This window comes from Kryptolebias marmoratus, linkage group LG20 (assembly GCF_001649575.2).
Source record: "Kryptolebias marmoratus isolate JLee-2015 linkage group LG20, ASM164957v2, whole genome shotgun sequence".
Taxonomy (NCBI): domain Eukaryota; kingdom Metazoa; phylum Chordata; class Actinopteri; order Cyprinodontiformes; family Rivulidae; genus Kryptolebias; species Kryptolebias marmoratus.
The window spans coordinates 3,378,196-3,391,537 of record NC_051449.1 but is presented as its reverse complement, the minus strand read 5'-3'; the positions used below and the strand labels follow the sequence as shown (position 1 = coordinate 3,391,537).

General features: G+C 41.7%; 2 protein-coding genes across 5 annotated transcripts in view; both read right to left on the bottom strand.

The window, feature by feature from the left end:
- The window catches only part of atp1a2a (ATPase Na+/K+ transporting subunit alpha 2a), a 48,699-nt gene extending 45,023 nt beyond the window's left edge, over window positions 1-3,676 (bottom strand). The window contains exons 1-2 of the mRNA XM_017410961.3: window positions 3,526-3,676; window positions 1,959-2,033 (exon numbers count right to left, since the gene is read on the bottom strand). Of these exons, the coding sequence (XP_017266450.1) occupies window positions 1,959-2,033; window positions 3,526-3,537 (87 nt within the window). The 5' untranslated portion in view covers window positions 3,538-3,676. The remainder of the gene's footprint in view (window positions 1-1,958; window positions 2,034-3,525) is intronic.
- A 4,473-nt stretch (window positions 3,677-8,149) lies between these two features.
- Window positions 8,150-13,342, bottom strand: part of mpz (myelin protein zero) — a 16,007-nt gene continuing 10,814 nt past the window's right edge. Inside the window, exons 6-7 of one of the 4 annotated variants that reach the window (XR_001808478.3) lie at window positions 10,018-10,161; window positions 8,150-8,763 (exon numbers count right to left, since the gene is read on the bottom strand). Coding sequence is in view for 3 of the 4 variants with exons in the window: in XM_037982014.1 (XP_037837942.1) it covers window positions 10,075-10,161 (87 nt within the window). In the remaining variant the exon portion in view is untranslated. Of the gene's footprint in view, window positions 8,764-9,929; window positions 10,464-13,342 lie in introns of those variants that run through there. The other 3 variants (XM_017411061.3, XM_037982014.1, XM_017411060.3) reach the window with 3 other exon arrangements.

The following is a 13,342-nucleotide window of genomic DNA, read 5'->3' as shown; positions in this document are numbered from 1 at the left end:
GCTGGACAATGGGTCAATGTGACATTTTGTTCTTGGTAGTCTATTGGCGTTTTCACAGATGGTTATCATTTCGGAGGAAGAGCTTAATTTCTTTTTTTCTCTTTTTGGGAGGATGATGTTTGCACCCAGGCTAAGAAAGAAATACTGAAACATAAAAAATAGCTTTAATATTTTAGAATTCAGCCAAAAAAGACAACTGGTTTTAGCTAATTCATAAATGAACTGTGACATCACAACATGAGAAGCCTAATATCACGAATGATTCATCAAAATACTACTGATTCTATATGCATTAAAATGTTTTTTATATTTTTAATAAGCATGCACTTTTTTTACGATCCACCAGGGGGTGCACGGCACCCTCTGCGCCACTACTTTGAACTCTCAATTTAGAATTTTACCTGGACACAAAAAGTTAAGGCATACATTAAAGCCAAAACATCAACCAGTAACAGAATCTAGACTTCTGATGGGAACCAGGAAGTTGAAGCTGGAAGGAGACTAGCGTCCCCAGTGGCTGGTCCTAGTATACATTTTTTAATTGAATGCCCACAATGTAAATAAACAGGATTTATTTAGAAAAGTAAAAACTACAACTCAAATATGTATTTTAGGTGTTGACTGTTTTGATCGACATCGTTTTTACCTTGCTGCTGTATGTTCAAATAGTTTTTTCAAATTTGTTTAGTTGAAATGAATGATTTAAAGCTTAAAAACAGTCGTTTTGTGTGCTGTTAGTAAATTGGTTTTAATCCCTGATATCTTTACAGCAAGCGTAAAGTGAAGAAAGTTAGCATAGCAGCATGAATGTCCCTTTAATGTTTCATACAACAGCGTTAAAGTGTGAAAATTTAAATATAGTTTTCAATCAAACTCTCAGAAATCTTTGAGTATGAGTCGTTTCAGATGATGAAATGGTTCCTGAATGGTTTATGCTCTGAGCAGCTTGTCTCCTTCATCCAAACGCTATCTACAGCAGGTAAGATACTGACTACTTATAACTACACCACACAACCTCATTTACGATATTTTGTTTCTTTAAGGTAATGCAGTTTATTACACAAACAGATTACCTTTTTCTGTGAAAATATTCTTCCGTATACCATAAAAAGATCTCTGTTTTAATGATGCCTGAGTTTGGAGGAATTCTGTATGAAGACATTTAAAGAAATCAGCCGTCATCTCTCAGGATTGTGTCTTCCCAACAGATTGGAAAGCTACTTTTTCGCTCAGCAGATAGAGAGAAATCCATCACTTTCTTCAGCAGCCTCAGCTGGCTGAAAGTAATTTGGCCAAAATCAACTGAATGGTCTCGTATTCTGGAAAACAGATTTTGTTTATATAGAGCTACACCCAGTATTGATTAACCATGGTCTGGAGGTGATTAAAGGGATTTCTGTGTAAAGAAGAAAAAGTAAATCACCAAATGAAGAAGTATTTGAAGCACAGTGATGAAAGTAAAATGTGACGGTCACAATACTTACTGCTGACAGTTTCGGGGGAGATTTTCCCTTTAATCACGTGCAGGCCTACTTTCTAATTGACAAGAGCTACTTTATCACTCATAGTGGGAGCAGCAAAACTTAACCCAGTTTTCGTGGGCATGGCTCTGTGGCATTTTGACAGCACCTCAAAGAACTACAACGCAGAAACTCGGCACCAGGCTGCTGGTGGCCCACAAATTATTCAGTGTCTTTCCGAGTACAAAGAGGAGCAGCCAGAGGGAGGCTGAGCAGATATAGGAGAACCTCAGAGCTCGTCTGCAGCTGACTATGTCGAACAGGTTGGATTCCCATTTTGTTTATGGGCCACCGTTTTCATTTATAGCCTTGTTAAATAACCTGGTGTCTCTGGCGTAATGCTATTTGGAGATCATTTGGAAAGGCAGCAATGAAATCAATCACTGTGCAGAAAAGGGAGTGTGGGTAGAAACAGGGGACGGTTTGTTTTTTCCTCACCAGGGCCACCTCCTTCTTCAGCTCGTCCAAGTCCTTGTCCTTCTTTTTCCTCTTCCCTCCATTTTCAGCACCCCACTGTGGGAAAACAGAAGTGTAAGAAAGCCACAGTCATCTGCTTGTAGGACATTTACATTCAGAGCAGCTTATTACAACACAATGGAATTGTGTATGCTGGTTCATTTCAATCTCCTGGCACTGTTGGCAAAACATTCACTGAATATGGAGATTTTTTTTTGTCATAGTACAAGTTCCTTATTTGTGACAGAGAGAGCGTGTGTGTGGAAGAGCAGTGCATCATGGAAATCATCTGCTGCTGTCAGTCTCTTCTTAGCCGCATGTGTGCATGTCAGTGAAGGAGGGGATACACTGAGAGAATGTGAGGAGAATGGTGTGCACGTGAGTGACACGGTGGAAAACTAATCAAAAAAGAGCCAAAGAGGGAGCACAGAGTCGGTGGAGAGCCTGAAATGTGTCTGGCATAGCAATTTCCCCCCACTGTGCGCGAGGAAGATTACCAGGCTGTCCTCCCATAAAGCTAAATGGAACAGGCCTGATAGAGAGAATACAAGGAAAATTACAAAATAATGCTGATCAACAAAGTAGGAACCAAACCTATCGAGGAGGAGGAGAGCCATCATCCTGAGATGTTATTGTCTAAAGGTGTTCTGATGCTCACAGATTTCAAATCCTACAAACACGTGGCGTACAATTTACAGACACGTAAAAATTAGTTAGTACCCTTCCACGATAAAAAAAATAAAACACACATGATGTGACTGGAGCCATGAAGTTCCATTCTTATCTCATCAGTCCCAGAAACTTCATGGCTTCTCAAAATGCTTCCTAGTCTGGCTTTTTTGTGGTTTTCTGCCAATAGAAGAGCCCTCCTGGGTCTTCTTCCATGGAGTCCACTATGATTCAAAATGTGACAGATAAGGCAATCACAAAGTGAGGTACCTTGACCTTAGAGTTCAGCTTGAATGGTTTTGGATGGTTTCCTTGGCTCTCTCTCTACGATCCACTTAATCTGTCTGACCAACCTAGGGTCACATTTCCTCTTGCGTCCATGTCCTGGGAGGTTGGCTACAGCTCCATGAACATTAAACTTCTTAATGTTTTTGGCAGCTGAGCTCACAAGAACATGAAGCTGCTTGGAGATGGTTTTGGAGCCTAAACCTTGAAAATGGTCATCTATAATCTCCTTTCTGAGCTCTTCATTCAGCTCTCACCTTTACTTTCTCTGCTCCATGTTCAGTGAGGTGCACACAACGAGATTTGCTCTTTGTAAAATAATAAAAAAAATGATTTCACATTATTTTTGTTTACTTTATCTTGCACTAAAGCCATACAGACACACATTAGACAGTTGCTTTTAACTGAATCACTTTTTACAACACATCAAACATTGTTTCAATGAGCTGTAAGGGTACCAATCATTTCTCTGTCTGTAAATCTTTAGAAATACTCCTCCATTCAGTTCAGAAATCAGAGTTTCAGTCCCATACAATACACAATAGAAATAAAGTTTGTGTCTGTACTTTTTAAAAATAAAAAAGAGAGAACTCACCCCTCTGCCCATGCTTGACGTCCAGACTTCTGCAGGTTATAATGTGAAGGACGGTACCGACTCAGGGGTCCAACCACAGCTCAGACCTCCTGCCACCATGTGCAGAACACACTTGCTGCTTTTTTTGGGCCTGGCACACCCCTCTCCATGCTTCCTTCTGTCAGGGTAACCTGAGCTCCAGTTTGCTCCCCTCTCCAGCCCTTCCATCCCAGGGTTTCTCTGCACTCACCCCCAGCAGCACCTGCTCAGTATTCCCACACATGTACCCTTGGACAACAGCAGCTCATCAATCACTGCTGTCAGTGCTACAAATGGAACCTTGCTCTCTACGTAACGTACAGTATTTACAATAAACATGCTAATGAGGGATCAATATGAGGCCTTGAGGCTCATAATGAGAATGCAGCCGAGTGTTCAGCTGGGTGGGAATCTGATGGGATCTTCATGTCTGTTGTCCAAACAGATGAGATGTGATGAGCTGCTGGGTCGCATGGCGAAAAATCCTGTTTGTGTTTAGTTTCCAGCTCGAATTCAAAGCCATCGCAAAGCTTTAAATGGCTAAAAGTCCAACATATTTCCAACATAAGGCTGTTTGTGGCCACTTTACTCACACAAGGATGCAGCAAATGATCCTGTATCAAATAAACACCAAATGTCTTCTTGGTCGTTAACAGTTAATTTTAGTGTTGATTTGACGCTTGGGTTCTTCCTGCACTGCAATGAGCACTATTCTTTATGAGCTGCATGTTTCAATATGGCTCCTCTCAGGTGTTTTTGATTGCTAGGAGCTCAACCAACAATTACCAAGAAGACGAGCTACAACTGGAAGCATTTTCTCCTCCTTCTTTAGCACTTCCTGCAGAGAAAACCAAACCAAACCTCATAAGATCCAGAACCATTTTAGTTTAACTGACGGAACACCAGGTTGGATCCGAGGAACTTTAGAGATAAAATGACTCAAGAACGACTAAGACTTACAAAAACTAAGAAACTGCTACTTTAGTGATTTGTTAAAATAAAATAAAACTAATGAATCTTTCATTTAGGGTTTTAAAGAATAGTATACTCAAGTTTTATTAAATAAATTGATAATTATGTGCAGTTTATCTGCAATTTAAATATGATTACAAAGTGGACCACTGGGAGGTAAATTACCACAGAACCTGACATTTAGAAATATGGCTGAATAGACTGCCTGTAAAATATGCACTGCTCATAATCCCTGCACAAAAATAAAACATCTGATCATTATCGACCACTGCAAATGTCTGAGAGTGTGTGTTCATTTGTCTGTTAGCAAAATATTTCATAAACTACTGGATAGATTTTAATAAAACTCTCAGAAAGTAATCACTGGGTGTGCATCTACAACCGATTAACCTGCTGCGGCTAATCAACCTCGTCAAACACAAAGATGTCTATATAACTCAGTCATTTTTGCAGATATTGAGCTAAAATTCGGTGTGATAGTAGTTGAGACTGATCCCCGTTACATATTATGTGCTAAGTGATTGTGTGACGGTTTTGGCAAGTTGGCTACTTTCATTTTTGTTCAAACTTGATATTTGCAAAAGCTAAAAGCCTGCTTGACATTTTATAAAGTTATGTTTCATACTGCAGAACTAAAAATTACAAAGTAGTTTTAAAAACATTTAAAAAAATAAATAAAACACTGTAAACTTATTGGGTCTTAATCCGTACAGTGTGTCTAACCTTTGGAGGCTTTAAAATACCCATTGCACCTTTAAATGTTAAATGAGATAGGAATGTTTTTGGTTGGTTTATTTTTTATATATATATAATCAGTGAGAAACAGCTCTGTGCTGCAACGTTCCCCCAGCAGCTGGTCATTCAGGCAGGGAGCTGAGCAGGTGCACGAGCATCAGTTAAACTCTCCGTCTGAATATGAAGCAGAGCATTTTTGAAAAGGTCATGTATGCTCACTGAACCCCACCTGCTCGTTAGGTCAAAGAAATTAAGCCTTTATGAAAATTATATCTCATTTTGTTGCTGTGTAAAATGTGAAAAGGTTGTAAATTGCTGCCAAACATTTTTTTTTAACAGTTCAACGTAAATTAAGTTGCTGCTAGTTCAGTTCAGAAATAAAGGGCACACCAAGCGGTAAACTGGCTGAAACTAGATTTAATTAAAGGCCTTGTGACTTGTGCTGAGAAGGGACGGAGTTGTAGCCAATTATGTCTCCCTTTGTAAATCATTTTACGTACAATCTGGGGGTCATGGCAGGTCGGTGGTCAATGCGGTGGTCTCGTAATCCTGAAGCTGCGGCTTCAAGCCCAGGTTGTGTCAAATCATTCATGCAAATTCGCTCGCTGTGGCAACCCGTTCGGAGAGGAGTTACATACAATCTCATGCTATATTGCAAGGTATGTTAGTGCTTGGAGTGTGTACTGAGGTTGACACTCAGCTATAATAAGTTTTAGCTCAATATTTACTGAATTATAGCCATTTTGGGGATTTTAAAGACAGAATTGCTGACCATCTTTAATCCGTTTGACTCCAAAAGCTCATCAGTGGTGGATGATCATCCAATAAATGATTTCTGAGAGTTTCATTGAAAACCATCCACTGGTTCATGAGATATTTTGGTAACAGAAACACAGACATGGGCAAAATCATAATCATCCATCTTTGTCTTCAGCCGTGGGCAATAATTACATGTAAATAGCGGCATCTCATTTTGGAAAAACTTCCTTCTTTGGATCTTTTCACGATAGAACGTGTTTTAGCATTCATGACACACCATTTAGGACAAAAAAAAGGTCAGAAACTGCAGGCATTTTCAGCTGGGTTTACTGTTCAACAGCTGCGCTTGTGGCTTTTATTTACTTTCTCTTTACAACATATTATACAGTGTCAAAAAAACAAACATTAGTGCTCTTAAGTGATCACAAGCATTAAAAATAAAGATAAAAAATGTAAGAAGCTTCAGTCATTTTCAAATGAAAGAATGTTAAGGTGCAACTATGGCTAATAGAGACAATGGAAACATTTTATTTGAAAGCGGTTTTATGTCAGGCGGCTGTGTGGCTTTGCTGAAAAAGAAGAAAACATTCAAACTAAATCCATTTGACTGGATAGTAAAACAGCGACCAGTGAAACAGATGTCCAGTTATGAAGTTGTGGATTTTAGCACCTTCATTCCTGTTATGAATTTTAAAGGAACATTCAAGTCTACACTATCCACACCGCACATCAATCTTTGCAGATTGCAATCCATCTCTGGCTCAGGGTTGGGAAGGAGCACCTTTGAAAGAAAGCTCTGGCGGGGAGAGCAGACTATCTGTAGTGATACATACAGATTTTTTTGCAGAGCTTAACACACCACATAAGTCTCTTCCTGCAAAGCTTTCTCCTGCAGCAAACCATCCTCCCTGTGTTTTTATTTTCCTCCCCAGCCACAGAGTGATGAATCTAAGGCTAACCGAACCCTCGTCTACCCCCCTCTTCCTATTCTCTGCACTACAACCTCAATTTTCCTCCATCTCAGAATAAAATGTACCCCAGAGACAGCCACACAGTACCTTCCATAACACACAAGGTCAGAAATATAATGGCATATTCCATAGAATACAATTACATTTCTTTCCTGCCTTGGTAAACATGTTCTCCACGTGTGGACAAGCACACATGGTAGAAATGTCTCCAAAAACCTTATTTGCTTTGCTTAGGGTGACAATTTGGTTTATAACAAATCTGTTTTTAACACACTTTTACTTTAAACACATATACAGAAAACATTTGTGACTGGAAAAGAGCTAGCTAGATTATAAGTTTCTGCTTCGGTGTGGATTTTCGTCTTGCCGGTAGGGGGCATTGAAGAGCGTTTTGGCATTCAAACCAGCAGAAACCGAGACAATGAAAGGGCCAGAGAAGGAGAGGAAGTGGGCTGGAGAGGGGGACGTGCCTCAGGGGTACTTGAAGGGCAAAGCAAGAGGCCGTTTGTCGATCACCGGTGAAAACGGGAGGGAGGGCTGAGAAGAAGCGTCTGCCACCGAGTTTGAAAAAGAGAGGAGTGAAGTAGAGGAAGGACAGAAGAGAGAGAAGCATTGAGCTGTAGGCCTGCCAGTCAGATAAGGAGAGGCTTAAAGAGTAGATTGGATTGTGTCTAGGCCTTTTCTGTGGGGGAATAATGCAGTGCAGACTCAGTAGACGGCAGGAAGAGGAAGCGATAAAGGAAGCGTAAGGACAGATAGAAGGAAACAGAAGGCTTCAAGAGAGGAGATGATTCCCAAGATGAGGAGGAGTGAAGACGGCAGAGGAGGCAGAGGGGTGATGTGGTGATGTGGTGAGAGATATCTTGTTACCAAGCACATGCTAAAATAATTAGCCCCGAGGTTGGAGAAACGTGCAAGTGGATTAGGTGGACCTAAAATAACTCCCGAGCTGCACCTCTTCCTGGTAAGCCCTTTCGTCTGACTCCTGAGAGCGTCTGCTAATTTTCGGAGGCTGTGACGTCATTCCGGGTCGTCAGTCACCGAGCCAAGAGTGGATGTACACTCAGGCGCAAACAGCAGAGATAGTACCTCCACCCTGCCTCTCACTCTTTCTCTCCCCTCCCCCTCCTCCTCTTCACGCCTAATGTTGCCGTACCTCTCCTCCTCCCCCTCCTCCTCCTCCTCCTCCCGTATTGGCTGAAAAATGTGCAGCTGTTACAGTAAGCCCTGGCGCTCTTACGGGGCCAGAAATAGCCCCCCTTTAGCCTGTGCAGGGACACAGCGACAACCTCCATTAGCTCAAATGTGAGAGGATTGAATCACCTTCGAGCTCCGGGGCTTGAACTTCTATCTGTGCTGGCTGAGAGCAGGAATCATATTTCTCTCACACTATCACTCTCTGTTTTCCCTCTATCTGAAGTCCAGTGTGCGCTCGCAGCTCCACTCAGTGATTGAGTCGTAAACATTAAGAGGGAGAAGATTCACGGGACTCTAAACACACAGGGATGTCCTACGTGGTCCTCTTAAGGAAGTTATGTACATAGTTAGGCCTTAAACACTTTTACAGGTTGCCCAAATGATGGCATGCACGGCCTCCGATGAGGTGTTGTAAAAATTATTTGACACTGTTACCTGTGATGTAGTGGGGCTATTCTTACAGCCAGTGCTGTCTTGAGAGGGTAGAGATAATGGGGAATAATGGGGGTTGCATCAGGCTGGGCGGAAAAAGAGGGAGCAGACTAGAAGAGGAGTGGAGGCAGTCGTGGAGAAGTCAAACCTTTATCTACAGGAAGAAGAGAAGAGGGATGGGGGGAAGTGAGGACGGAAGAGAAACAGGACAGAGGCGTTAGCATATAAATCACCTCTGTAATTTGAATTAACAAGAAAGTCAAGAGAATTCACAGTGGGGGAAAATGGGATAGGACAGAGGGGCGAGGATGAAGATCAGCATGAGGAGAGAAAGCTGGAGTTTGACACATCGACTCTGGAAAAAATAAAAAAAGCAAATTGGCTTGTCCCCACAGCCAGGGATTCGTGATGCGTATCGGACGCACTCAGAGGAAGCTTTTTCGGTGGATAGGATCACAATAAAAGGAACCAGAGAGGCAAAACCCAGGGAGTAGCCTTTTAGATTTTGTTATCAAACCCAGCCGTCTTGGGGTCTTGCTTCAAATGGCATATCTTATGACCTAACAAAAGTAGTCGGGGTGCCAGCTGGTGTAGGAGATTATCATGTCAGATCTGGGCCCACATACAGTAGCTGCGTCTACATCCTGTGACAAGAGCAGATATGATTTAACGTTTTTATTCAGGGACTCGGGTTATGCTGGATGCGGAGTGGGTTTGTGGTTTAAAGGTACTCATTGCGAAGGATGAAATCAAACATGAAAACTGTGATAATGGACTGTATCAAATGATGCAGTTCAGAAGAGTTTGCTCCGGTTGTTTTCCAGGTAGAGTTTTATGCAATTTTGAAATGAAGGTTTCGTTCTCAATGTAATAAAACACTCAGGGAGTCACATGATTGACCTACATTAGGCTGGCCTTAGTCTGTGTTGGTAATTAAAAATGGTCGGTAAGTTCGACCTATTTTCAGTCACTTTGGCCGTTTCTGTAGGTTAACAAACGCATGTGGTCGGTCACAAATTCTCCTTACAGATTAACTTAAGGACACCATCAATGAGAGACATATTGTGCAGATACTTCATCAGTTTTTTCGCCCAGTTTTCATGACTTTTCAATGAGTACCTTTAACTCTCCTTCCCCTCCTTCCCCCGGAGGCAGCCTGTTATTTGAAGCTGAGCTGATTGGCGAGGCGGGAGAGGAGGCCAGGTGCCTCAGACCTCCCCGACCCTCCTGCGCCGCTGGTCGCCTCCTCCCCGTTTCTGCGGGTCAGCTCCAGCTCGATGGTCATAAGTACCCGGCCTTTACCTTCCTCCCCACCTTCCCCCACCCCCTCTGTCTTTTTGACTGCAGTTTGCTGCTGCTTGTCCTGCTGCCGCTGCTGCTGTTTGGGCCGGGCCTTCGCCGCCAATACCTGGCGTATGGGCTGGAGCAGCTGTCCGGTGAACCTGCCCCAGCCCCTCCCCGTATCCTATTTCTTATCCTTGCGAGACTCCTGCTTCTTCTTTTCCGAGGCGGCCGCCTTCACCTTGGAGGGGTCAGCGGGAGGCGCAGGGCCCTGTGGGCGGAGGAGGGAGATGGGGTGTGGGGGGGAGAACAGGGGAGGAGAGTCACTTCAGGAGGAAAGGAGCGTGAGGCAGAAAGGGGGATAGAGGATGTGTTAGAGGTGGGAAGATGAGATGATGGAGTTACAGCTGTACGGTGGAGCTGTGTGAAGAGGAGAGAAAAACACATTTAGATGGACGAAGAGGAGGTGGAGGAGGAAGGAGCCAGACATGCAGAGAGACAAAGATGGATGAGGAGCTGGAGACAGTCCTTTTAGGGCAGGGGGTAGCAAGTGAGAGGGGGCGGTGTCCAGAGCTGTAAGGGGGTGACAAAACAGGTAACCATGCGTTAGGATGGGACACAGTGGCAGGCAGACTCCATACACCTGTGACAACTGAGTGACAATTGATCAATATCACAAAGTCATTCTTACACACGCGCGCGCACACACACGCGCGCACACACACGCGCGCGCGCACACACACACACACACACACACAGGTTTTCACAGCCAACAGATCAAAATGTTGGCTTTCAATTTCAGAAAAGTTGGGATTAGTTTAAAAAGTATTACAACCACAAATCTGAAAAAGCTGGGGCATGCGTAAAATGTAAATAAAACTAAAAACTTGTCCCATTTTTTTAAAGAAAGAAATGGTCTCTTTGAAATATTAGGGCAGCAGCACATCTGGCCTAGAGAAGATGGATTACATTCACATCTGGCTTTTGCTGCTCATGTCCAAACTTCTTTCACATGTTCCTGACTTTACATTCAAAATGACCTCATTTGTACCTAAAATTGATACAATTTCTTAGTTTCAAGATCTGGCCTGTTTACTATGTTCCATTGGGAATAAAATATGGGTTTTTGAGATTTGTAAATCTTTTTTTTTTACATTTTACACTATGTCCCTACTATTTTGAATTTGGGGTTGTATAATATGACCTTGTAGAACAGCTAGATTCTTATGTTAAAATGAAATTATATTTACAGAAAGTTGTTTAACCAATCAGCAACCTTTTGTAGGTTCTCAGCTTTGCCATCAAAACAGATTTCCTTATTTAAATGAGAACCAAAAAGAGGTTTTCTTGATTTAAAATGTCCTGACCTCAGAAAAAAAGTTTAATTTACTATCTCTTCCTTGTTGATCTGATTGTCTGAATGTAGTCTGTGATAAACACTGACAGACAGATGCTTCAGCCAATCATCTGCCTTGTATTTCCTCAAAGTGTTTGCATTTTCCCAGATGGTTTCTGTGGGGAAAAACCATCTGCTTCCTCTGATTGAAAAAGAAAATCTCCAGTGTTCAGGAACGTGTTTACAACTGTCTGAATTTTGGACGAATTTGTTGTTCTGTTGTTTATGCAACATCTCAGAATATTTTAGTGAATAATTTCGATTTGACACTCAGTGAACTGAAGTAGTAACAAAAGTCTTAAGTGCAGCTGGACAGTTTAACATTTATGTTTGAAATTCTAGCTTTTCTGCTTATTTTTAGTTTCAAATTCTAAAATTTACAGTATTTCCCCCTTTTTCTCAAGCAAACTCATGTTTGACATAAATACACTGTTTAGAAGTAAAACATATTTTTATAACTTACAGAGTTGCCTTTTATTATCCACAATCAGTCTCTTTAATCTTCCATTTTTAGGTCTTATCCAGACTTTAAACCAATTTCAGACACATAGTTTACATGAAATATGAGATTCCAGGTTCATGTTTGTGTATAAATACTATGTTTAAATATTTTTTAACATCTCAGTCGCTAAAGTTTTTTTTTTTAATATTTACAAACAGTAGCAGGAATTTTGGATTGTCTTGGCATTAAGTTTTAAGATCTTAGTCTTTGTTTAGAAACTTGGAGAAGGATTTAGCTGCTTCAAACCATACGGTATGAAGAATATTCTTATATGAGGCTGTGAAACTGTTGAATGCAAACATGTTTCTGAAGATTTTCTGCTGGCAAAAAACACAGCACCCAAGATAATTAGAAATTATTAAACAAATGTGCTCAAATGATAAGAAAATGGATATTTTCATGGTGTAAAAGACCATGAAAACTAGTGAACTTCATATCTGGGATATGATCAAAACTTGGATAAGACTCAAAACCAGTATACTAATATGCATGTAAATCCCCTGATTGTCTTGTCACATTTAATTTAAAGTTGGGGAAAATGTGCATGGCGTGTGGGGAATAAAATTAATTTGTTATGATTTGTTGTTGCACCTTTGAGAATTGCTTACCTAGCTTGGCATTGATTTTCATTTCCTTTCCAAAAGGCCAGCGGTACCATCTTTAAATATTTATTTAACCTGAACTTATGTAATGCCGCCATTCATTCCCACTCATTCTGTAAATTGTCTGCGCAATATATGAAGTGGCGTCTAAAATCATCTGCTAGGGAAAAAAAAATCTATAAAGAGAAGAGCCAGAAGGTAGAAAACTCAAGCGTGGCGTCGCTTGAGCACAACAAATCCATCAGGAGGGACTGAACTAAGAGGAGATAAGGTCAAGGCTACACTTAACCTCACAATAGCTGCATTCCAGTGCATTAACCTGTGAGCTAACCTATTGAAAAGTATCACAAGTGCACGATAATGCTCTAATGGAGCTTAATGAAACTTCACACGTTTGTACTGGTTTTACAATGTTGTGGGTTTTTTTTATGCTTTTCCGCAGGATGAACCACAGGCCAGAGCACTGTTGTAGTGTTACACAGAACAGACAGAGTGAGCAGAAAGGGATCGAAGGCAGGGAGACTGGAATAATTTGTCTCTAATACATCAGCTTAGTCAACAGTGGAAAGCCCACTTGAGGCTGTTTCCACCCACTGAAGCTTCCACTAATAATACCCAACTGATTGCATTACGAAATTTATCATTTTTAATTATCCAGCCCTGCAAAGGCAGCACACGGTTGAAGCGCCTGCTGCAGCCAGCTCAGTGGGGAAGCTGTGCGGGCCATCCGGTGTCGTTATCTTCGATTATACTTACACTCCCTCATACATCACTGCATTGTTTACCATTATGCATTCCACGACAGGCTCAACTGTTTGTGCTGCAGCTTCTCGCAAAGCTAACAGCGGGCCTGCCTCATAAACACGAACCCAAATCTGCTCCTCAGCCAGACTGCAGAGCCACCTTCGTTACAGGGGCTGCACGCACTTCAAAGGGTACAGTGGGGAGGGGG